Raw genomic sequence first — 26,123 nt, 5'->3', positions numbered from 1 at the left:
TGCTACTAGGATCCTCACAAGCTGTCCAAACAGCAAAGACACAAACACAGACCCTAAAGCAAATAACAGGAGAAGAAGGGAATATTTACTGCTGTTTCTTCAAAAGTGTTGGGCCAAATCTATCCTAGTGGATAGAAATACACCAGGCAGGCCTAGTTACCCTCTTACCAAGCCAAGGGTATTTTGATGGCATCAGATGATGGGTATTTAATTTCATGGCTCTCACTGCCATGTCTTAATATGTTGGAAATCCCAGCACTTGCATTTTGATCCCATACATTTGCTTCTATCAGGAATTAGTCAAGAATCAATTCCCCAGTTTCCAAAGGAGTGGGCAGAGGGGGGGCGGGGGAAGAGACAGACATACAACAGCAACATTCATAGGATTTGATTTCATGTAACAAGGGTCCTGTGTCTTTCCCAGTGCACAGGGCGATTGAAACATCAGCCACAGATCTCAGCGAAACAGCAGGAATTCAGCCAAGGAATCTGGATTATGCAGCCACTGCTAAAACAGAGTAAAACATCTCCAGTCACTGCAAGGGGGACAAGTTACTGAGCAAAGAGAGAGGAAGCAACCAGTTCAGTCACCCCAAACTCATCTGTTTCAAAAGCCTGAGTGCTTGATCCTGCTCCTGTTCAAATCAAGGGGGAAGGAGATTGCTGCTGAATTCAATGCGAGCTGGCTCTGAAATTGCACGCCAATAGTAGCCCAAAGGGACCACCAGAGGCAAGGGGATGATGAAGAAGAAAGCATCTCGGACCTCTCTGGGCCCTGCAGTATCAATCGGACTGCAGCCGACCAGTCAAAATAGCCTGGTATGGAAAGTGGTTATTGTGCTTTGCAATCAGGTGACCACAAAAGAAGCCCACCTGGGGCATGGTAAAAAGGGGGAAGGTTGGGAGGAAGGGAAGCTGAGACTGGTGTATTGTTCCCAAGATAGTGGGGGGTGGCTTGTAAGTCTAAGGCAGTGCTTTTCAAACCTGGGCTATGGTCAGGAAGCAGAGTCCATGTTTACCAAGATAAATGAAAAGGCACAGCCACAAAGCAAACAAGATGTTGGCTAATCCCACAAAAATCCTTGAACAGGGTCTGTCTGGCTTGGGAGCAGCGATGGCTTCTGAATACCATATCCTCAATAAGGATGGACATACTGAGCCCTGGAGTACCAGTGCCAGGTCATTCCAGAGTACACTCCTGCCCCTCTGAGCTCTCTCTCTTCACCAGCAAGGCTAGCCCTACCTCCACAGTGTCATCATCCAGCACATTGAGATGAAGTTTTAGCACTAAAAAATGATTGAGATCTGAAATGCCAAGTCTGGAAGTTGCAGGAAACTTTAAGGCCTGTTAAAGAAACCGAGCTCACAACATGTCATGCTGAATCCTCTCCTGACCATAGCTGTGTCCTTCATTCTGGGTGTTTGACACACCTCTGGGCCTAGACAAGGGAAGGGTTAGGACAGTGACACACAAGGGATTAATGGAAACATTCTTTCAGGGTCCAGGAACATCACACACACAGGTTTTACAGAGTTGGTTATTTCAATGGCAAGTTTCTTTAGGATCCTCTTATTGTCCTTCCTTTGTTTCTCCTTTCCCCTGGCAACCTAACATTTCCTTCCAGGTAAGGAGAGTTGTAGTCAATTTCCTCCAGAACATGTCTATGCCATTCCTGAGGGGTCAATTTGATAGCAGCACAAGTCACTCACTCTCCCTCAGGGCTGTGGGGCAGGTTCTAGACAGACTCTTCACTAACCACTAGAGTGGTTGAGAAACAGGGAAAAAATGACGTTGAGAAAAAATTCAAAGTTTTCCCATTGCACAGGAGTCAACATGAATCAATATTCCTGTCTGGTTTTTGCAAAAAATTCCCTTGTGTTTTTCATCTATATATTTTTATCAACACTTTTATTCAAATAATTTTCAAAATCATTATCAAACTTTGTTTTCCAAAACTGTGGGTTTGACTAAAAAATGGGGTTCTAACACAAAGTTAAAAATTATTTTATAAGGTTGACAAAAGCTAGATAAAAAAATATCAAAGAACATTTCACAAAATACAGCAAATATTGACAATGTTGACAATTGTTCATGAAAAGTTTTGCTTTAAAAAAATTTTTTTTTAATAAAAAAAACTTTACATGTAAAAATTTGTGAACTAAATTCATTGATTACACTCCCTGTCAGAAGTGAAAATCCTGGTAGCTAAATGATGTATCTCACAATGCATCCAGTCTAGACAAGAGAGACTACGGGGAGACGTAGTCATCTACAAATACACTAACAGGATATATGGTGGTGGGACAGGAATCAAGTATTCTACAAGAATGTTTTTCACTAGGTGAAAAGCTAGACCAAAGTACAATGCTTATATGAAGGGTACCAAGACAGCAAACTCAGTAGCGGTACAGTGGATAGTTATAACTAGAGCAGGTCAAAAATTTTCCAGCTGAACAGTTTTCTGTTAGAAAACATTGATTTGACAAAATCAAAATGTTTTGCAGGAACTTCCCTCTGATGATCCATGTGTGGTATGTTGTGTAGAGAAGGGAGGATAACACATAACAAAAACTCTGGCCCTGCCCCAAAAACCTAACAAGCTAAGCAGGGCTAGTATTTTTATTTTATTTGGGTTTCAAATAATAAAGACACCTAGGTGCCCTGATGTAATTAATCACATAATAAATACAATTAAATTAAACCGCAGCAGCATTAAAATCATTTCCAAAGGAACTCAGACTGCCAACCACCCACCCCCTTCACCATCCTGGAAACACAACCTCAGCCTTCTCCAGAGACCCTGTGTTATGCCGTGTGCCCAGAAAGTCACCAAATTTGCGCTATTTCAGACCAAAGTCTCAGAGACACCCTGCCGTAAGCTGCCCTCTCTCTTTTATAGATCAGCCTGTTTTTTCAACCCAGCGCCATTAAAACAGCTCCTAAGCCCTAGACCTCTTGCAGCCTCCTCTGAGCTACTCATCCACCTGCCATGTTTGCATGCCCTCTTCCCCCATATACCACCCTCCAGAGATCTGCACATCTGAGTCACCCCAAGCCTTCTCCCCAGATCATCAGGTCCCCATTGGGAGGATGTTGTGTAACATATGCACGCCTCCCACTCTAACTCCACCCCTAAATTTGCCCACAGTATCCAGGCTATTCTAACGAGCGTTGATTCCAACCACCCATTTGTGAGCCTAGTGGAGCCAAAGTTCCTAACAGGAATGTTAGTAAATTTGATAATTTGCCATTAATCAATTAAATGTTGGTCCTGGACTTATGATCTCTGCTGAAGTCTGTCTCTCTTCTTTTCCGTTTTGATACACAGCAGTAACAGAGATGTTAGAAGACTTTAGAACCGACACCTTGATTTTTATGGAGCCATAATTCAGAAACCATTCACCTGAGTCACTTCAGGCTTGCGAGAAAGCCCCTACATTCAGCCCAGATGTAACATATGAACATTGAGGCTCGTATGATTTCTTTCACGGGGGAGGGAGGGGATTTTAGAATGGGGGCCCAGGGTGCCAAAAGCCCAACTTATTATAAACACACCATTCAGCCTTCATTCCGGAGCAGCTGCCATCACTCCATAATACTTTAGCGCTTAGACTCATACTACATTGCAATGCATTTGTCAGCCTGACGGTTAGTTGCTGGAGGCTCCTTCTAAATGTATTTAAAAATGAACAATGGTCTGAAATCCCTCCACCCCAGCACAAGGTAAAATCTGTCACTTCCCAACACAGAACAGCTCCCAGGTCACAGGCTGTTTGTAGGACAGGGATTGCTTTAGCAACATCAGCCCCCAAGAGGGATTTAAAACCAAACCACAGGTCAGTGTCCACATGCATCCCCCCACCCCCAATCCCTGGAAAGTCTGGGACTTTTCTTTTGATTTTCCTCCCCCTGCTGCCTCCCACTCTCTTCAGATCTAAAACATATGGAAACGTGGAAAGTGCCCAGATCAGACACGTGGCACTGAGAGAAGGGAACAGCTCAAATAATCCAGGGACAGAGAAAAGGGCAGACATGGATAAGGCAGAAAGAATGAAAGGGGGACAGACAGAGATCCTGGGAGAGAAGAAGGAAGGACAGATGCTGAGTGAGAGACAGAGGGATGAACAGACGCTGAAAGGACAGACAGATACAGGGAAAGCGACAGACGGACAAAGATCCTCTTAGGACAGAAGGAAGGACAGACATTGATTGAGCCATATAGGGACAGGCACGGGGGCAGGGGGATGGATAGACAGACAGGGGAAGACAGATCCTGGGGCAGGGAGATGGACAGACGGACAAGGGAAGGCAGTGAGGGAGGGTCAAGCAGATCCTGGGGTGGAGGAAGGACAGACAGGAACAGGCAGGTCATAGGGCAGAGGGAAGGACAGACAGACAGGCAAGGGAAGGCAGTGAGGCAGGGAAGGCAGATCTTGGGGCAGGGGGAGGACAGACAGACAAGGGAAGGCAGATCCTGAGGCAGAGGGAAGGACAGACAGACAGAGACAGACTGGGGAAGACAGATCCTGGGGCAGGGGGAAGGACAGACAGGATCAGTCAGGTCATGGGGCAGAGGGAAGGACAGACAGACAGAGGAAGGCAGATCCTGGGGCAGGGATGAAGACAAACAGGCAAGGGAAGGCAGTGAGGCAGGGAAGGCAGATCCTGGGGCAGGGGGGAGGACAGACAGACAGGGGAAGGCAGATCCTGGGGCAGGGGGGAGGACAGACAGACAGACAAGGGAAGGCAGATCCTGGGGCAGGGGGGAGGACAGACAGACAGACAGGGGAAGGCAGATCCTGGAGCAGGGGGAAGGACAGACAGGATCAGGCAGGTCATGGGGCAGAGGGAAGGACAGACAGACAGGGGAAGGCAGATCCTGGGGCAGGGATGAAGACAAACAGGCAAGGGAAGGCAGTGAGGCAGGGAAGGCAGATCCTGGGGCAGGGGGGAGGACAGACAGACAGGGGAAGGCAGATCCTGGGGCAGGGGGGAGGACAGACAGGATCAGGCAGGTCATGGGGCAGAGGGAAGGACAGACAGACAGGGGAAGGCAGATCCTGGGGCAGGGATGAAGACAAACAGGCAAGGGAAGGCAGTGAGGCAGGGAAGGCAGATCCTGGGGCAGGGGGGAAGACAGACAGACAGGGGAAGGCAGATCCTGGGGCAGGGGGGAGGACAGACAGACAGGGGAAGGCAGATCCTGGGGCAGGGGGGAGGACAGACAGACAGACAAGGGAAGGCAGATCCTGGGGCAGGGGGGAGGACAGACAGACAGACAAGGGAAGGCAGATCCTGGGGCAGGGGGGAGGACAGACAGACAGACAAGGGAAGGCAGATCCTGGGGCAGGGGGGAGGACAGACAGACAGACCAGGGAAGGCAGATCCTGGGGCAGGACAGACAGACAGACAAGGGAAGGCGGATCCTGGGGCAGGGGGCAGGACAGACAGACAAGGGAAGGCAGATCCTGGGGCAGGGATGAAGACAGACAGACAAGGGAAGGCAGATCCTGGGGCAGGACAGACAGACAGACAAGGGAAGGCAGATCCTGGGGCAGGGGGGAGGACAGACAGACAGGGGAAGGCAGATCCTGGGGCAGGGGGCAGGACAGACAGACAAGGGAGGCAGATCCTGGGGCAGCGGCAGGCCAGGCACTGCCCGAGAGACAGACAGAGGGAGGGACGGACGGACAGAGGGGCGAGCGGAGCTCTTCTGCTCACCTGGCCCCGGCTCTCGGCCGCCCCCTCTCCGGCCCCACCGCCTCCACGTGCAGGGCGCCGCGGCCGCGGCTCTCTGGAAGCGGAGCTTGAAGGACCGTTTGCTCCAGAGCTGGGGGCGCCCGGGCTCAGCCCGCAGCCGGCTCGGACTCCCCATCGGCGCCGCGGGCCGAGTGCGGCGCGGGCAGGGCGAGCCGGCCCTTCCCCTGCTCTTGCCCACGCTCTGACCCGGCTCCGCCGCCTCCAGCCCCCGCCCCGCGGCCGGGTCTCACCCCCAGGACCCGCCCGGCGGCTGGGGCATGGCCGAGTGCAGCGAGCGCAGGATCTCTCCCAGCACAGGGCAGCCGCCGCCTTCTGCCAGCCCATCCTCGCGGCGCCTCGCCCTTCCCACGGCCAAGAGGCTCCAGCATCCCTCGGCTCTACAGCCAAAGCTCCTTCCGGGGTATCCTCCATCCCCTGCACTGCCCCCAGCGCCCCGCTGGGCCGGGCGGGCTCTCACGTGGCTGTGCCGGCTTCACGGAAACTAAGCCCAGGGCATAGCACTGGAGAGCAACAGCAGGTACCCACCGGGCTCTGCAGCGCCCAGGGATCTGGGGACTGAGCCCGGGCTCCCCGCCCGCCCCTAGACCGTACATTTTTATCAGTAAATAAGGGTAAATGTCATTTCACCAGCCACAGACACACAAACATATCTCCCTCAATCCCACTCACAAGTCATAGGCAAAGCCAGAAACAGGCTGCTTGAAAACTTATTGGAGTGGGATTTTAAGGGCACTTTGCAGATTTTGACATGTGATGTCAACAAGTGGTGTTTTAACTGTTCTAAAGCTTTGATTTGGAATCTCAACCTGGACTGTCATTAAATAATTACGGTCTTGGCCTCCCATCATTTCCCACACTGGAGAACCTTTAAATTGAAAAAAAAAATGCTTACAAATACTGATGTTATGAGTCAAAATTATAAAAAACTTCTGCCCAGCCTCTATCACACACACTCAGAGCTGCACTCCAAGGCCCATGTCCTTTTAATTTTCCTTCCCATCACTTGGTCCCTCTCCAGCTCCTTCATCCCTTCTAAGATGCAATCAGTTGCTTTTTTCCTGTAGGTTAAGCTCATTGTTGATGGTGCTGCTTCTTCATTACAGATCTTACCAATGACAGGGGTTTTTGATGGGGAGGAGCCTTCCACTGCCTAGTCACATCCCTCAGTGTTCTCTGCTGTGCTTCCCCAATGCCTCATGCTCCCACATTGCAGTCATGTGCCTGCTGCAGCCAAGAAAAACCTTCACATCCTTTCAACATAGGTCCTTACATGGGCGAGGGGCTCACGGAACAATGAAATGGGGTCAGAGCCCATGGGCCAAGTACGCTGCTTCTGCATCATCTCAGCTCCTGCCAGGTCAGTGTGCTAAGCAAGATCAGGAGTCAAATACAAATTTCCCAAACAACAGCCTAGAAGAGCATACAGCATGGGGCCACCAGAACTGTGTAACTTACACGTTATGTCTCTTATTATTCCATCTATCTCAAAGTGTATTCAACAGCATCTTAGCTTCTCTGGGTCGTACATCTCCACTGAAAGGGAAAAAAGTGTGTTTTTAACTTGGGTTATCTTGCCTCAGTTAGGTAACTGAGACTAACACAACCATTAAGACACAGTAACTTGGCTTTTAACTCAGCTTAGCAACTTAAGCTCAACCTGTCTCCACTATCAGTTTGAACTCGAGCCGCTAAACCAAATTAAAAGACGAGTTGACGTGTTTTCACTACTATTTTAATCTGAGTTAGCGAACCCAAATTAAAATCCCACCTATTTTCCAGTGAAGACATACACTAATATATCGCTCTGAATATCAGGAAACTCTTAGCCCTCTTAGGCCACTGAATAATCTCCCAAAGGAAGGAGTGGGAGCCCCAGCACTTAGGACATTTAAGACTGGACTGAAGAATACCTTTGTTGACAAGCAGGTGGAGTGGGAGTCTGGTGGGACCACATTTTAACAATGTCTGCTTTTCTTTGATCTTATTGGAATATTCTGAATAACTCTAGATCAGGGGGTTTCAACCTTTTTTCATTTGCGGACACCTAAAAAATTTCAAATGGAGGTGTGGACCATTTTGGAAATCTTAGACATAGTCTGTAGACCCCCAGGGGTCCGCAGACCACAGGTTGAAAAGCACTGCTCTAGACACATGCACTACTACAGTATTACAAAGCACCCACCGGCTTCTTGCATACCTGCAGGCCAATATAGTAGAGGTATCCCCAGGCAGAAGTAGGAATGGATCCAGTAACAGTGTCCAAAGATGAGACATTATATTTCTTTTGCATTTTTATGCAGATTATTTGTAGAGGCTCTTACCATAGAAAAACATAGGCACAGCTCAATTTCTTTGCCTTTCAGTGGATTCCTTTACTTCTCATTTCATGCAAGTAAAGAAATGCACTCACATTTGCCTTATGGTCCTTTTGGTCTCCCACAAGCTGTCCAGAGGATGTACATACTAGTGTACTTTCTAGCTTGCAATTTCTTTTCTGTTTCTTTGAATCGCTCCTTTGCTGCCTTGGAAAAAAAATTTCCCCCATGTGTTGAACATAAAGAAGCAATTCCTTTGGTATCAGAGAATTGGGGCCTTGTTGCCGCTAATTATTCCCCACTCTCACTTCTTGTAAACAATTTGTATTCTGGCCAATGCAAGGAAAAATCCCATTCCCTGGAGAGGATTCTTCCAATTGTCTCTCAAAGAATATCCCAGGGTATGTGATAGGATCAGGTGTTAAAAGTGGGATCAGTATATTGTCAGCTGCAGGACACAGAAGAACTTCCAAGTCTGAAGTTAAAACCCCAGAAGGACATGGGAACCAAAACAGGGGATTTGAAATGCAGTTCAACTCCACAATCCAGTAACTCTACCGCAGAGAAGGTTTATGGTAGGAAGAGAAATAGGAAAGAAAAGACTACACAAGAAACAGTTTGGCATTTCATAACAAGCTAGAAATGCTTCTTGCTTCTGAGAGTTAGTTTCCAAGTGAACATCTATGGGGAAAGTTAAAGTTTGTGGCCAAATTGCTTTAAGAAACATTTTGTATGATTTCGTTTTGGTTTGTTTCACGGGAGTTAGTCACTGTGGCATCAGGGCCATGTGAATGCAGAAAGCTGCCCTTTGGACTAGTCTGGAAAGGGTGGATGGATACGAGGATTGTTTTATTCAGAGACGTTTGCATGTGCTGTGGCTTTCTCCTAAGGGCCTAAAAGGGGCCAGGGGACAAACAGGAGATGTTCAAAATTGTAGTAAAGTAACACTTTTCTTTAACCCCTCCCCTTATAACTGCCTTGGAAAATCCCCCATGCCCCATGACTTCATATGGGAGCTACATTCCCTGAGTCCCACTCAGGATCATGAGATGGCAGCTCCTGCTGAGAAGTGGCAGTACAATGATATCTGCCTCTGGGTGACCATTCAGACGGAAACTGCAGCGTGGAAATGAGTGTTTCCAAGAGCAGCTTTGAAATTGTATTTTAGTTGAGCAACATATAAAGTCCGCATCGATAAAAACATCCCTGGAAGACAGGCATAAACTATCAGAATTTATAAATCGTGAACTGGACCGAATGGCTCAACTGCAGAGTCTCCAGCACCAAACCACCATGCACAAAGGGGTGGGGGCGGGATTAAATGGTCATGGATAAACTGAACCAAACAGAAAGTGCTTAGAAGTTCAGAAACAATTGCAGAGGCTCCTTTTAGGGCAGAAAGAGGGATTTCCAAAGATCCTAACGTTGAGGGAAGTCTGTCTCCAGATCCAGAATGAATCTAAGGAAAGAGAGCAAAGGCCACCTGTTTGCTCTCAAATTGTCTTGGCATAGGGTGACCAGATAGTAAGTGTGAAAAATCGTGACGGGGGAGGGGGAAGTAATAGGAGCTTATATAAGACAAAGCCCCAAATATCAGGACTGTACCTATAAAAACAGGACATCTAGTCACCCTATCGTGGCACGGCAATTTTTAATGCATATATTCTTACTTAGAAAGTAAGGATTTACCTCCTTAAGGCATTCGAACTAATCACTCCTGTTTCCAGCTGTTTGATCATAGCCTCTGCTGATGAAGTTCCATGCAGGGCATTGTAGTGGGACAGGAGAGCAAAAGCAGTGACTTCCCCCTCCAGTCACACAGCCAGAAAGACTCAAAGATCTTCAGCTAGAAAGTGCCCAAGACACTGGGGAAGCAAAAAGTCTTACCAGGAGGGTCTTATTTCAAATCTGCCTGAGACACAACAGAGGGATCTGGAAGTTTCTTTTTTAACAAAAGGTACCAGAGCTTCAGAATGACTCATCAGCTGAGCACAAGGCTGACCACACAGACTGAGAGAGAGAGAGAGAGAAGAGGAAGGAGAATTGAGATTCCCTTTCATCACATGTCAAGTCAAACAGCAGCATCAAAACCACTAATAATCACATTCAGCTCATTTTTTCCCTACCTCTGCAATTGGAATCTGGACTGATGACTGTATTTTCCACTATGTAACAAGCACCTTTTTAAAAAAAAATTGTTCAAAAGTCCAAATGGAAACTGGTCATCATTTCAAATGTTTCCCATCCCCGCGTGTAATGAGTTTGTTGGCTCTTTCCAGTTGACCTTGCCTTTTGTGACATTTCCGTTCAGTTGTTGCCTTGGCTTTGTGGTCAAAGGCACTCAGAAAGTCAGAATGAGTTTTAACCCTTTTTTGTGTGGAATTACTTAACATCCCATTACAGCCACATGCAAACCTTGCTGCCACCATGATCTGTTGCTGTGGCCCTTTCAGTATGTCTCGATACACAAATTCCATTCTTTTCACCAGCTAGACTAATACCCAATCACAACCCATGATGGCCCACTTCAACCATAACCCAGTTGCATCCAGTCTGTGTGTAGGTCAATAGCAGTGGGAACACTAAAAATACAAATTTGGAGAGACAGAGAGAAACTGCTCTCTTTCCCCGGTTACTTGAAACCAACACCCAATCACAATCTATTCGGAGCTTCCTGTTCAACCAGTGACTCAGACCAAATCCCAACCATTCTCTTCGCACAACTCAACCCAGTAACACAATTAAACAAATGCACAATGCCACGGCCTGAGAGTGAATGAAGACTTGGTCAAAGACAAAAATAGAAAGTCCATATACCTGAGCCAGAAGGCTAGACTTACAGAAGAAGACTCCGGAAAGCTCATGTATAAATATAAAGTGAGCGTAACCCAGCAGCGATGATATATAGCTAACATTTTCATTTGGTTATTTTGGAACACCAAACACTGTATACTGATCTATTCCCCAGGTGTGTTATCTCAGAGAGCTCTGCTGAGGTAGCCCACTTTGGAGAATTACTGGTGCTAGATATTTTTTTGTTTAAAAGACATGATTGTTCGACCTCACCTTGTCATCAGCGGCTCAGCAAGCTACATTGGGGTTGCTATTTATTGCTATTTGCAGAGGGCAGGTAGGAATTACCCTCCCTGTAGCGAATGCTCTCAAGCCTCGTTTCTTGGTTGAACATTATATAGATGTATTTGTATTTAGAGTGTGGCCTGTGTGCAATTCTTTCCTTCTTGTTTTGCCCAGAACAATAGATGGAAAGTTTGGTTAATGTCATTAAGGAAGTGAAGGGGTAGGAGACCTATGCAGCCTCAGCCCATGAACAGAATCTGCCTGAAAGGATAGGCTTGGTGCCTCACGTTTTGTGTGCAAGAAACAGGGCAGAGCTACTGTGTAAGATGGGAACACAGCAAAAGGGAAGGGAGAGAGGGAGAACTCTCCACTGGGAAAGATGGGAGCCAATGGGACGGGGCAAAGAGGCAGTAGGCTTAGTTCATAGCGTCTGAGGATGGGAGGGTCCATAGCAGAACGAGTAAGGTTTCCCTTCTGTTTAGCTAATATCCTGGAAGTTAGTGAATGGTTCTAGGTATTTCAGTCTCAGGATAAAATTATGCCAGTTGTCTGGGGGATGGGGAGCTCAGGGGATTAGCACTGATATCTGGAATGTTTCGTCTCTCTGGATCTTATACAGGCAGGTTAGTAGCAATGGCTGTTAGGTGGCCTTTGTGAAATTTAGTGGGAGTTTCAGTCCAGTTCTGCATGGACAAAAAACACTATCACAATAAGCATTGATTGCCATCAGGGACAGTCTTGCAGAGTGGCCCCAGATTGAATGAGTTACAGACACTTGAACTCCTCCCCTCCTCAAAGAGATGGGAAAAAATACAGATTTTCATTACTGACAGAGGGCTTTGATCACGTCATATCCAGCTATTCTGTGAAACAACAACAATGGGAATTCCACAGAACAGGAGTTCAGTTAGGGGGTCACTGCAGCATGACCAGCTGATCTCAGATCCTGCACGTTAATAGGTAGGGTTTTAAAAGGAATTTGAGGACTGTTTTTGTTGTGGAACAGGAAATGGCCCAGAAAGTCAATCCAGGTAGTTTCCCAGGGGACAATGGACAGGATTATGGAGAAGAGCGTATTGTGACCATGTTTTGCAGAGGATGGAAGGACTAGGACAGGCACTTTCCTACTCTGCTACAAGGCATAAACATGGAACAACCTCCCCCTACAGCAAGCAGCCTCTCACCTCTTGAAATCCTACCTCTTTCATGAGGTCTCTGACACTGTGCTCACACACAAAGCCTTCATAACCTCTTGCTCTGAACGGCTCTCCTATCTACCATAAGCCCCTACTAAGATTTACAGATGGGCCTGAGCTGCAAAGTTTGGATATAGATCCCATCTCTCCCAATGTTCAGGCAGGATCTCTAATTAGATTATAAGCTCTTCAGAGGAGAGAACTTCCCTTGTAACTGTGGCTGCCACATTGACTGAACTACTATTGACAGGGTCTTCTTAAATCCGTGGGGTTCAGGCCTGGGCTTCTCCACTCCGACTCTTCTCCCCAGAAATATCAGCAGTGGTACCTGTATCGTTCTGCTAAATATATAGGACATAAAGCCACAAGCCTACATTTTAACAGGCCAGATTTCAATGTTTCTTTCATTAACCTTGCCCCTTAGTATTTGATACCAGTCTGCAGACAAGATGTGGAGAGTGAATGATACAGAAATAGCCAACCATGACTTTGGTCAGTCCATATAATTGCAAACAACACACATGCAAATTCTCTAATACAAAAATAAAGAGCCGCTTAGCTAAGAAAGAGATTGTATCAATCCTGTGTTCTGATCCAAAGACTTTGTGCAGCTCCTCATTAGTGTCCCTCTAGTGGCCAGCCCAAGGCTGTAGCCTGGAACTGACCAGGCCTGGCACGCGTAGAGATGGCAGGGAAGGTGCAGAGCTGGAGGACTGTGAAATTAAAGATAGTGCTTTTCTAGTTTAACTACATATTTGCCAGGAAGCCCTGATTCTATAGACGTCTTTAACCAAGAAATACCAATATCATCCTTCCCCTCCCCCAAAAGTCTTCATTGTGGATGTGATTTGTTTGCTGGGGAAAAATATCTTGCTGGCCCTTTTACTTGCACACATGGCTCTTTAACCTTCGTTAACAAGCTCTCAAGATTCATGTTGTTAATCTCCACAGTGAAAGGGTGAAGAGAGACCACCCAGGATTACGCTCCAGTCCCATTCACAAAGCACCCCTTGTTACCAGAAGCTTTCCACCGGCTAGGGCTCAGAGCTAAATCTAATCTTTTAGTGGCTGAAAAACGAGCAAGGTCATTGCCCTCCAGTTATGAAAACTACCTTGGAGATCCCCACGTATATGCCATGAGCTAGCAACAGTAATGTGTTTCCTGTTTCACTATGGAACAGACTCCAGTCCTTCCTCCCCCTCCCCTTTTCTGTTGCTGCCCATGGATAATTATTTAAAGGGATTTCTCTTGACCTTTTCTGTGTAAAGAAAAGAGGAGAGAATGTGGCTTCAGGATGCTTCAGGGCCCCTGTAACTATTTCCAGGGCTGCTAAAACTGACCTCGTCTGAGGAAACCACAAGGCAAGATGGGGGGCGCGCGCCAGCCTTGTTCTCCGAATTCCCATGCTGCAGGGGGCTTACAACACACCATGCAGCCAGAGCCAACAGCTACATCTACTCCCAGAAAAATCCCTGAACTGTCATTTTCCCTCAGAACAGTTCCATAGGAGCAAAGGTGGAAGCTGCAGATAAGGGGCAGGTGTTTTCACCCTAGCCTGTTTGGAGGGCTTGATGGTAAAACTCCCACGCTTTGTCTACACTCAACCTTGCTCCCAGCTGCACCAGTGGAGAATTACAGGTCCAACTATCCCCAGGGCAAATGCAGCCAAACAGCCTCATGTCACAAAAGAGAGAGTTTTTTTAAATCGCAAACCGGGCAAGGTAAAAGAAGCTGGTATGATAACAAAACAAATCAATGTACATCTCAGTCATAGAGCTACTGACAGCTGGGCTGTTCCTCTGCATCAGTGGACTTTAAAATCAATGCAGAGTGTGATCACAGTGCATTTCCTCATGCCTGCTATCCATCAGCACGGAGTGTTACACGCCGTTAGCCTGAGCTGCTAACTCCTGGCACACCCAAAGAGCCCAGTGACTCCAGAAGGAATTTTGGGTGTGCAAGGAACGCAGGATTGGGCCTTGAATGATGGTTCTCAATATTTCTGGGCAGCAGTATTAGTTTACTAGGGTGAGGCCCTCAGCCTTTAAGGTACTGCGGACTTCCCACGAGGTGCTGGGCATTGCCAACTCCCATTTAAGTCAAAGGAGGTGATGGTGCTCAGTATCTGGCAGGATCAAGCCCTAACTCCTCAAGAGAGTCTCGGCTGGCGTGCTCTAGCTGCCTTGCAGCTCTGCGGGCCGCTTCTGCTCATGCACAGTCCAAGCCCCATGGCGGGTTAAGGTGCACACAGCAGAATGGGGGGTGGACAGTGGCGATGCACTAGGGCCCCTCGCTAAGCCTAGTCTATCAGTCACTGAACAAACATTCACTAGTATCTGTGCAGCACTTGGGCAAGGCAAAGCTCCTGTAAACAAACTCAGTGCCATTTAAAGCCCTAACTATGAGAAGAGGCATGTGTCTCCCACTACCTGGGAAGCAATTCATTATTCGTACCAGAGATAGCCGTGCTGCCCACTGGTGCAAATGGAAGCAAAGACCGATTGTAAACTCACACGGATAACAGCTGCTTCCTGGCCACTGCTTCGGCAAAGACAACAGAAGCAGCAGAGAGGAGCTGATGCTTCTTAAGATGCCTAAGTCCCCCCAAAGCAAAGACAGCCTAGAATTTGTGACTCGCCGCCTTCCTCTCGGATAGCCCAATCTAGGCTTATTATGAGAACTCAGGGTTCCACTAAGCCAAGGTTTTAAACTGGCCACTCCAAAAGTTCCCAGTGACACTGGTTCAGTCACCCCCTCTTTACCCAGCCCAAATAGGAAAATCCCCAAATGAACACGTCTCCTTTGTCTTTTTAACCTTCCCTTATACAGTAGGTTGCTAACTCCAAGTCCTTAATCATCATTTGTTACCCATTTCAGAATCCCCTCTGGTTTGTCAGTGTCTTCCTCACATCAGGACCCTGTGAATGACAATACAATACACTAACACTGAATATTCAGCCCTTCTCTAGTGCTGTCCATCCAAGGGCCTCAAAACACATTATAACAAGTTCATCCTTGCCAAACCCATTAATCAGATGGGGAACTTGAAGCTCAAAGCAAAGTGACTTGTCCTAGGTCACACAGTGAATCAGTGGCAGAGCCACAAACAGAATTTAAGGGTCCTGGCTTCAGGTTCGCAGCTTCTGACCCCTGGTCACCACCCCACGCAGTTTGCCAAACGCACTCACTCCAATGCCACAGTGAGGAAGTTTTCACTGATGCTGCACACTGTAAGCTTAGGGAGTATGTTCACCCAGCATATCTCCAATAAAAACAGAGCCAGAGTAGAACAGCGAGAAGGGAAAGAAAGAGGAGCACGCATTTGCTGACCAAGGCAGAGTTAACACTTTAAAATAGTTCTGTGTTTCTGCAGATACAGCAGTTCAAATAAGAGAGGGACCACTTCTCCATTCCTGCTTCTAAAATCAAGATTTCCCCTTGCACAAAATGGAAGGGATTACACCCATTTTGCTGACAATTAAAGCAAATGTATAGGCAAACCAATCTTTTATCTTAGGGAGGGCATGGGGTGCAGGGCCTAGGCGGGTGGGAGGGGACGGGCACAGTTTGGGATAACAAGAAGGGATGCTGATGCACACAGGTTCTTTAGCATCCCCATAGTGCTTTGTGCTTGAGATGACACGTTACCTTTATAACAGAACCTTCAAATCTGGTCCACTAACCTAAGGCACAGAGGTGAGTGGAGAAACAGACAAAGGGAGCAGAGGAAAGAGCTTGAAAGGGAAACCAGAGACTTGCAGGAAGACTAAAAACCCAGCAATAACACTAGCTTAATACCCCAAGTCACTGCATTGGAAAGGGAAGGACACCCATGATTATACGCCTCTGCATATATCTTGGTAGCCCCGTCACCAAAACACAGATCTAGAGGCGACAATGAATATATTCTTGTTGATAAAAACAGAATATGCCATCTTCACTTACCTGTGTCCCTTTTATCCTCTAGTAATGTGAAACACTGTAAAAACAAAATAAAAGAAAAAGAAAATAAATCATTTTACAATCTCTTATATTCCTGGTAATGACCCCTAAAATGTCTGTGTCTTCATCATGCAAACCCAACTAAAGCTCTCCCAGACGATGGCAGCTTGGATCCTGGATCAGATTATCAACTGAGTCTACATGATGGAATGAAGTGGTGTTGGGGGGAAGTAAGCTAAGGAAAGGATCCCCAAGGAGGTGCTGTAACAGAAGCAGGATTTCATTAACTGGCTTTTGCTACAGCAGGTAACAAATGCCCACAAGATCTGAGCGCAGACAGGAGATGCCAGCACATGAAGGAAAACAAATTGCAGAAGGCAACATTCCATATAGAGCGGAATTATTTCAGCAGGCAAACGCAAAAGGAACTGAATTTCAGAAGGGCAGGAGGAGATATGGGGCCCCGGGGCCAATGACTATCTCCCCTCCAGGCATCGTGGAGTCAAGCACATGGGAGGTTTCAGAGTAGCAGCCGTGTTAGTCTGTATCCACAAAAAGAACAGGAGTACTTGTGGCACCTTAGAGACTAACAAATTTATTAGAGCATAAGCTTTCGTGGACTACAGCCCACTTCTTTGGATGCATATGGGAGATGCTCAACACATTCACCATTAAAGGGGAGAAACACTGGGGATGGAAGCACCATTTTCCTTCTCAAGCCAATGAGAACAATATGAGGGACAGGACAGATATTTCACAATGTTGGGTAATTCCACTGACTCTAGTGCATTAGTCAAGAATAAACAGGGCACGATACATTGGGAAAACTATAGAGAATGGAACACACCTGATTTGGGACTTCAGAAACATTACGTTCAATTTCAGGTCTGAAAATTATGATGGGATTTGCCTGCAAAACTTCCACCAAGAGTGTTTCCATCACCTCATGGAACCCCCTTTCTCCCCCCCCCCCACGGAAAAGCAGCAGCAGGGGGCCTGGAGCTGGACTTAGAGATGAATGAGCCACACAGAGAAAGCAAGTGAAGAGACTTGCAAAACAGAGGGGAGCAGCAGGGGGGAGACGATTTGGGAAGTAGACCCTTGTATTAGAGGTTCTTTCCAACCACACTACAATTCTATGGCCAGGTGTACGCTACCAAGTTTTTCCAGCATAGCTGTGTCAGTTCGAAGTGTCAGGCAACCCCCTGACATAGCTATGCCAGCTTAACTGTACCAGCAAAAGAACTCCTTTGGCCAATACAAGCAGAGTCTCCACTAGGGGGCTATGGCCCCTGGCAAAGCCTTTTTGACATGGGCTAGCCCTAAGATGGAAAGACAAACAAACAGAGACCATTAGATTGGGAGCCAGGGAGTGAAAAAAAAGAGGAAGGATGTGGTTTATTGCTCTGAACTAAGAGCATCTGCTCTGAGTCTCTCTGGCCTCTGGGTGCCGCTTGTGAGCCATACTGTATGTAGCTGTGCTCTTGCTGCAGCTTGCAGGGTTCTGCAAATCTCCCATCCTCACCAGAGCTGCTGCAGGCAGCTTCTCTCCTGCATGCTGCCTTTGCAACCTCCGCCTGCTCCCTGAAAATGCGACTATCCAACCAGAGATACTGCCTGTTTTTTCCTGCTCCTCCTGCCAGGGCCTTTGGTGCCCAGGAGGACCCGAGTGGACACTGCACTCACACAGACTGTGTCAAAAAGCCCATTCTCTGTACTCCAAACCCAGAACCGGATCCCCAAGTGATTTCCCCACCCTGGTCCCTCATTCCACAGCATTTTAGTCACCTCCTGACAGGAGGAGCTCTCACTCCAGGGCACGCGCGCAGATTGGCTCTGTGATGTGCTGGTAGGCAGGGATCTGTTAATAAAGAGACACACACCAACTGTAATAATCCAGGGCCACAGGCTGAGATACCAGTCACCAGCTAATCACATGGACGCAGCACTTCAAATAGGATACATCTCTCTCCCCTCTGTCAACACAGGCCTCCAGTCTTTCCCAGGTAGCAGCCACATGGCAGCTGGAATAGCTCATACACTCTTTTCTGGCTTCCCACCACCGAAGGGTAAGATCATCATAAACGTATAAGTACCTGGCTTAGCCCAGCCACTAAAGGGCCATAGGAAACACATGCACCCACAGTCCCACCCACCCACTCCAGAGAGCATCACCCTAGTGGTTACTAAACTTTTTGCTCAAAGCTCTCAGTTTACCAGACTAAGACCTCAGCTACTCCAGCCAGTGCCCATCGCATCCCACTCAATTGTACTTCCACAACAGAAGTTGGGCTGCTCCAAATTCCAGCTCTCTGTTGCAGGAAGCTCATGCTGCACTGTAGGCAAGAGCACACAGATGGGTAGAAGGCAAGCAGTGGTGATGCAGATATGGAAAGTGGAAGCCAAGAGTATAAGATGCCACACGCCACAAAATTTCTCAGGAGATCCTGTGTCCCACAGAGCAGGGCTTGCAGGACATTCATGAATCCCTAGGCCACTTTTACAGTCCATGAAAAATCATGTCCTGTTCAATACACCACCCTGGCTTTGGGTCAGAATGTCACCACACTGCAGGAAGCACAAGTTAGTCCCATAGGACAAACTCGGGAAGAATGGTAGCCTGCTAAAGTAGCAGTCCCAACGCCTGAAATCCTGGTGCTGGGCGGAAAGCAGTGCCTGGGAGCCACTGCATTACATCTCTTCCCTGGGAGCAAAATCAGGGTCACCCCACATGGGAAAAGGGTGCAATGTCCATGCCAAACCCCTTTGTGCTAAATGAGTAAGAAACACCTGTAATGGAATGAAGAACGATCCTGGGTATTTGGCTACTGAGCCACCAAGCCTTGCACTCTTGGACTGAACTATTTAAGGAGCCCTTTTCCCTTCCAGTTTTCATCGTAAGGAAATTTCAACACAGGTAGAGCCTTGGGACTCAATTAATCCCTGACTCGAAACACCACCTCTGAACTAACACCATCGGCGTCAAACCTGGGGCCCTCAAACAGAACTAACCAAGTCCCCACTCTCACTCTTCCCCAGCCCACCTTCCTTCTCATGGATCCCACAGTGAAGAACTAAATGTTGTAATATTTATTGCTATCTGATGGCAGTTTGAGGGACTGTCTGAAAAAAGTTTGTTGGGCCTCAGCCCAGATCATTGTGGTCACCTTCAGCCCTCAGAGTCCGGCTGAGGAGTGTCATGGCAAGAGGTGCTTGCCCAGCCACTGTTCATACTCTTCCTGTCCTGGGGCTGAGCGCAGAACATCAGCCTCCGAGACCCTCACTTGGCAGCTTTTATGAGCACTTCAAAAGTTCACACACACCCAAACCAAAGCTGATTTGTTTCCAGGCCAAGGTCACCAGCACAGGATGAGGATTTGCTGCAGAGGCCAGCGGATGGGGAAGCCGAGCCGGGTGGTGATTTATTTGGGATGCCAGCTCTTTGGGGAAGGGGCCTTGTTTTCATGAGTGTCTGTGGTGCACTTGGCACAGTGTACAAAATCTCCCCTGGGGATTTTGGGTCTCTTCCCCCCACGTCCTCCCGGCATACACACACCTGACTCTCACCAGATCTTTTAGATGGTTTTGAAACCATTTCAGTAAAAAGTGGTCAGGCCACTTTCAACCAGGTCTACACTAGGGCTCCAACTGGCTTTCAGAGTGGTTATAAAATGTCCCCAGTGTAGACTGGCCCCTACTGCCACAGAGGAAAAGTTAGGCCTCTCACAAGGCATATCTCGTGATACCCAGGCAACTGTGCAAGCAGGAGTTGGTGAGCAGGGGATGTCCACATTTTAATCACATTAGCAGGCTCTGGAAGTGGCGGGCAGAATGGAGTCTCCAAGCACAAAAAGCCAGGGATAAAAAAAAGAATAGAAAAGAAAGGAAAACAGCCCAGGCTCCTTTGCTGGGCTCAGTTCTTGGAGCGGCTTTGCCTGCATTCCGTTCTCTCAGCTTTGTTAGAAATGCAGCAGCCTCTTTGATGATGAAGGGGCCCGCAGTGAGTGAGTGCAGCACGCTGCTTTCTCACATCCCCCAGAGCTGCTGGGCGGATGCCCCTGGCTTTGGCACAAAGAGCCCAGAACTTGCTCCCCTTTCATTGCTGGAGGCTTTCTGCAGGCATAAATAAATGTAACTAAATCTCATCGGAACAAAAGAGATGACCCAAAATGGCATGGCTCTGCCTGAGATATCCCAGGCACAGAGCAAGGTGGGGGGACCAATGGGGGGTGCTGCAGGTACGGGGGCGGGGGGGATGGGAGGGGAACCCATGGCACTGCCCATGGTACTGCAAGTAGGGGATGGGGGAACCCATGCCACTGCCCTAAGGTATGAGAGATAGAAATCCCAATGACCATTCCTTCCACTGGGTTGGAAGGCTCGAGCCAGGAGGCACCAAAGCCCACCCATGCCCAGTCCCTTTAGGATCCCCACATATTCTCACATGCCCCCCCCTCCCCACTTCATCACAGTAGGAGGCCCAGGCCAAATCACACCAGATGTGCTTGCAGGGCCTTGGGGATAATGTTAGGAATGTTACATTCTGGTGAGTCTGACTTTCCCACAAATCAGCAGGGACCCTTCTTCCTGTCTGGGGCACTGGAGCTTGGGGATAGCACACAGGAAGAGGTGCTTAACCCCTTTGCTTCTGCTGTGTTGCTCGCAGCAAGAGCTGGGCTCAGCAAATTCAAGAAGGAGCACAGTGACGTGGAGGCCGTGAGCGTGGGGTTATCACTGGGTTTCCAGAAAAGGGCTGTGCCCGTGTGTGTGTGGGCACAGCTGGGTTACAGGGGTCCTTGGATTTATTGGGGATTTCTGAATCCTTCCCTCCCTGGTGAGAAATGGGACAAGCTTTGCTGTCGCTAGCCTGTTAACCTCTGTCCAATCCTGCGTGGCCAGGGAAAGCCCATGCAGAAGCATTGCTGTAGCAGTCCAGAGGAATTCATGATAGTCAAAGCTGAAAAGGTTTGGATGGTTAGTTAAGCACGGGGGCATCTATAGCTTCTTTCATCTCAAAGGATCCCACAAGCTTTACAAGCTTCAGCCAGCCAAACACACACTCTAATCACTTAACCCCCCCCCCCCCCCCACTGAAATGCAGCCAGCTCTGGGCATGGCACGGTAGTTGGCTGAACAGTGTACAGCAACGAAAAGGGAAGAGCAGTCCCTTAGGATCTAATAAGCATGATGCTATTCCAACCTTGGGAGGATCCCTCTTCCAAATGTTCCCTGGCTTCTCCTGACCCTTTCTCCCGCAATCTTCCAACCAGCTTCTGCTCCATCTCTCAACACAAAGGGGGCTACAATTCTATCCTTGGAACCCAGTGCATTTTTTCCATGTCAGTGGATTTCTAGAGATTCTTCTGTTGCTTGGTTACTTGTTAGGAAAAACACAGCACAAATGACTCCTGGGACCAGGGAGAACGAGATGAAACCAAGAGAGCCTCAGCCCTACTGCCTGTCCCAGACCCTCAGTGTTTCTTGTTGGAAATACTGAGAAAAAGGTGGTGTCCTCTGTCCCTTCTGCTTTCTGAAAGCACAGCTGTTCCCAGAACTGGCCTCCCCTTCTCCTGCCCTGTAAGGAGCCCTCAGCAATGGCACGGTCCAGGAGCAGCACTTACCCTGCTACCATCTCCTGGGAACCGCCAGGCTACTAAATTTTAAGGAGGTTGCTCAGTATTTTTAGATTGAAGCTTGTAGCAAATCAAGTCTGATTTGTTGTGGGGTGGGGAGGTGATTAAAATGGGGGGAGGGGAGAGAAGAGGGCTTGGGCAGCTGTGAACCCAAGAAGGGCAAAGATGGAGGTAGGGGAAAGAAAAGAGAAAAACTGCCCCCCCCCCCAGATTATCCCCTGCAAGGGGTGAAAGGAAGTTTAGCTAGCACCCGAGGCCAGAAAAAACATGTCCAAAGGGGATGTACAGGCCCTGAGTTTGGGAGTAGGCACTTGCAGCGTCTAATACTGAGCCCTTCACAAATCCTAGCCTCTTTGTTGACAGGCTTTGTGCCACTCCAGGTTCAACGCAAACCTCAAGGGCTGAACTAGCAAGGAAGCATCCAAACCCATCACCCTCAGTCAGAGGGGCTCATCACGACAGCAAACTGAAGGCCGGAGCTAAGCAGTGGTGTGTTGGCCCCAGGATCCTGGACAAATTCCCTAATTGGGAAATTCTGTTCCACTTCCCAATATACACCCTGCAGAGGCAGTGGAAGGGGTTCTACTTACACCTATTAGGGCAGGGGTGGCCAACCTGTGGCTCCGGAGCCACATGTGGCTCTTCAGAAGTTAATATGCGGCTCCTTGTATAGGCACCGACTCCGGGGCTGGAGCTACGGGCGCCAACTTTCCAATGTGCTGAAGGGTGCTCACTGTTCAACCCCTGGCTCTGCCACAGGCCCTGCCCCTACTCCACCCCTTCCCGCCCCCTCCCCTGAGCCTGCCGTGCCCTCGCTCCTCTCCCCTCCCCCCAGGAGCCTCCTGCACACCACGAAACAGCTGATCGGGAGGTGCTGGGATGGAGGGGGAGGTGCTGATCGGTGGGGTTGCCGGTGGGTGGGAGCTGCTGGGGCCGGGGTGGGGGAAGCTGATGGGGGGCTGCTGACTTATTACTGTGGCTCTTTGGCAATGTACATTGGTAAATTCTGGCTCCTTCTCAGGCTCAGGTTAGCCACCCCTGACCTAATGGTTTTATCTAAAGAAATTCCTAGGTCACAAGTTCCCCAGAGTCCTGCTCTGCCTCCCGTGAAGCCAGGGCAAGTGCCTACACTCAGGTTCCTGACAGGTAATGAAGTTTCCGAGGCCAGCAAGAGATCAGCACAGTAATGAAACAGACCCATATAAATTAGTGGTTAGACTACATCGGGTGGTCCCCAAGAGCCTGGGTTGGTTTATATTTAAAATATCAACCACTCCCTAGATCTGTGAGAAGGCAGAAAGAGAGAATCTGAGAACACTCTTCAGATAAAGCAAATTCACTTGGTGGTAATTGTGGCCCCTCTAACTCAACTGCTGCCAACACTCAGGCAAGTGAAGTGTGGTTTGCACAAATATCTGCAGAAAGAGATCGTGATGCAAATACTTGTGCGAATATTTGCACAAACAGGCACACCAGAAGGGTTCGGCCATCATGAAAGCGTGATGTGAGGTCAGGATTCCTCCAATCAAAGCAAAAACAATACCTGCGACTCTGGTGACCAGATAGTACCAGTAACCTACTCATAAGTAGCTCAACATTGTATAGGATTGGGCCTTTGATGTGCTATTGCAGCTGAACTCTGCAATAAAAGGATGAAGTGATATGGCATCTTATTCCTCCAAGGAAGACAGAAGAACATTCCCATAGGTTGCTGGCATGGGAAGGCTTCTGTTTATATTATTTCTGGTTTGACATCTAGGAGAAACATGTTTCTATTGCACCGAGTGCAAGTCGAGAGCCCAAGAACAATCAGCTCTGGCACAAGCCCACTGTGTGGTCATAGGATAAATCACTTTGCTTCATTGAGCCTCAGTTTCTCCATCTGTGAAATGGGATACTACTACTTAGCTCTACAGGATTAATGAGTGTCTGTAGAGCCCTTTAGAGGACTACGAAATTGTAAAGTATCATTAACAAATTCTACAAAGATCATTGTTACCTTCAACTCTGCTACCTATCTTGGAGGTAGTATGTGTAGCGTGTGCATTTTATCTTGACATAGGCACTACCTGCTATAAGATACTGTCTGGAAAGGATTTTAGTGTGTCCCACAAGCAGTTGGAAGCCTCGGTAACCTGCGCCAACAGTATGCCCATCACCTCTCACACAGACCTGTCATCCTATTGCAGCAATACAGCGTATCTAACACCACAATGGCCACCCTCGGAGAGACAAAGTTGTGTTAAAGAGACAGATGAAGAACTAAACCCAAACCAAAACTGCCACCCGCCATAAGAAATGTTGCCACAGGAAATCAAAAACTAAGGGCCAGATGGTGGCATCAGCTACTCCAGTGTAATTCTGATTGTAGTCACTGAGTTATACCAGATTTATACCTTTGTGTTGCAAATCAGATTCTGGCCCTAACTGTTGTGGCACACATGGCATGGGGCCATGCCCCTAAACTTCCTTCTGTGCCTTCCACCCAGCTGTTCACTGAAAACTTGAGGTGTTGCTGAGACAGGACTTAGAGGAAGAAAACAAAACTACAGAATATTGCATGGTAGAAACAAGACAAAGGGGAATTCAAAGTCACAGGTTCTCTGAAGAGGGAGCTGAGCGCACAAACATTTAGTGTGTCTTCACCTGTTCCAAGGGGGCAACTTAGGGTTTGCATCCGTAAATGAGTCACAGATGTTTGCACCATTAGAGAGTGTATGTGTGGCTCTGACTCTGTCCATAAAGAGTGTGTTTATCTGGGATCTCCCGGGAGGGTGGGGGGAATGTGAGTGACTGCAACCAATGTGACACAGGAGAGAGAGAGAGACTGAGTAATTTTCTACAGTAATATCCAAAATCAGAAGATGGGCAAGGAAGAGATCTCCTCCAACTATCAGAAATTAGCCAAGGTTTTTCCATTAAAGAAAACTGAGGTAAAAGTTTGCCTAATCCGGGGAGAAAGAAGTCCGCAGAAGTGGGATCTCGCTTCAGAGCATCTGATACCAAATCAGGAATGGACATGGGGGGATAAAGCCAAGCCGTAGGCAGATCGGACCTGTCTATGACAGAGATCTCTATGTATGACTTGTCATGCAAATCAATTACTGAATGTGAGTGTGTCTGTACAAATGCCTGAATCTATCCATACAGTGGGTGCATGCCTGCATAGAGTACCCACACATGCATGTAATCCCTAAAGTGCATATGGCTGTGTGTAGAATATCTGCATCTATCCACACACAGTCAGCACCCAGCACCTCTCATTCTTCTCTGTGGAAGCTGTTGAGTGCTAAGCACTTTTGAAAATTTGGCTATAGTGCATGTGTCTCTCCGTACAGCACACACACATGCATCTGTGTGTACTGTATCTGCATTTAATCATATAGTGTATGTGTGTGTACATGCGTACAGATGCCCTGGGATCCCACTAATACCCAAACTCAGACACTGCCAGACACCCCCCACCCATCCCTTCAGACCTCTTTCCTGGCAGCTGACAGTAGGGTGACCAGATGTCCCGATTTTATAGGGACAGTCCTGATATTTGGGGCTTTTTCTTATATAGGCTCCTATTACCCCCCCCCCCCAACCCTGTCCCGATTTTTCACACTTGCTGTCTGGTCACCCTAGCTGACAGGGAGTCTGAAAGCCTGGACAAGATATAAATGGACAGTTTCTTACCTTTGCTTTTTTGAAGCAAGCCCAGAAAAAATCCAATAATGGCATGATGGGCAGGGCAGGGGAAGTCTGTGGGCCAGCCCCCTTGCACATTCAGCTATAACATGGAGTGCCCCCAGCCCTGGGAAGAACCCTTCCCGTCAGATCCATAAGTGGCTCCTCGCAGCACAGAGCTGCTGGGCAGAGAGATTCAGCCAGGAGAGAAGCTGCTGCACAGGGAGAGAGGGAGGGACAGAAGGAGGAAGCAGTGCCCAGGGAGGCGGGCCGGAACATTCAAACCCTGCACCGTTATTCTGTTGGCTAGAAATAGGCTTGGATGCCGATTGAAATTCCCTGGACATTATGAGTTTTAAAAAGACATGGGCTTTCCTTCCTGTCTCTTTAATGCACCATTCAGCATTCCACATTCCCGTCCCCAGGCAGCCAGAGAGAGCAAGGGAAGAGAAAGAGGGAACTACAAAGCATAAGAAATGAGACCTTCAGTGTCAAAGACACACACAGGGCATTGGAAATCCAAAC

General features: G+C 48.1%; 1 protein-coding gene across 2 annotated transcripts in view; it reads right to left on the bottom strand.

Annotated features, from left to right (window-relative positions):
• The window catches only part of STARD8 (StAR related lipid transfer domain containing 8), a 126,367-nt gene extending 100,591 nt beyond the window's left edge, over positions 1-25,776 (bottom strand). The window contains exons 1-2 of one of the 2 annotated variants that reach the window (XM_054039442.1): positions 25,608-25,776; positions 16,297-16,330 (exon numbers count right to left, since the gene is read on the bottom strand). In XM_054039442.1, coding sequence (XP_053895417.1) covers positions 16,297-16,330; positions 25,608-25,697 — 124 coding nt within the window. In that variant the 5' untranslated portion in view covers positions 25,698-25,776. Of the gene's footprint in view, positions 1-5,722; positions 5,744-16,296; positions 16,331-25,607 lie in introns of those variants that run through there. The other variant, XM_054039441.1, reaches the window with a different exon arrangement.
• Between the last annotated feature and the right edge of the window lie 347 nt (positions 25,777-26,123).

This window comes from Malaclemys terrapin, chromosome 9, assembly GCF_027887155.1.
Source record: "Malaclemys terrapin pileata isolate rMalTer1 chromosome 9, rMalTer1.hap1, whole genome shotgun sequence".
NCBI classification, from domain to species: domain Eukaryota; kingdom Metazoa; phylum Chordata; order Testudines; family Emydidae; genus Malaclemys; species Malaclemys terrapin.
This window is presented reverse-complemented; position numbering and strand designations above follow the sequence as displayed.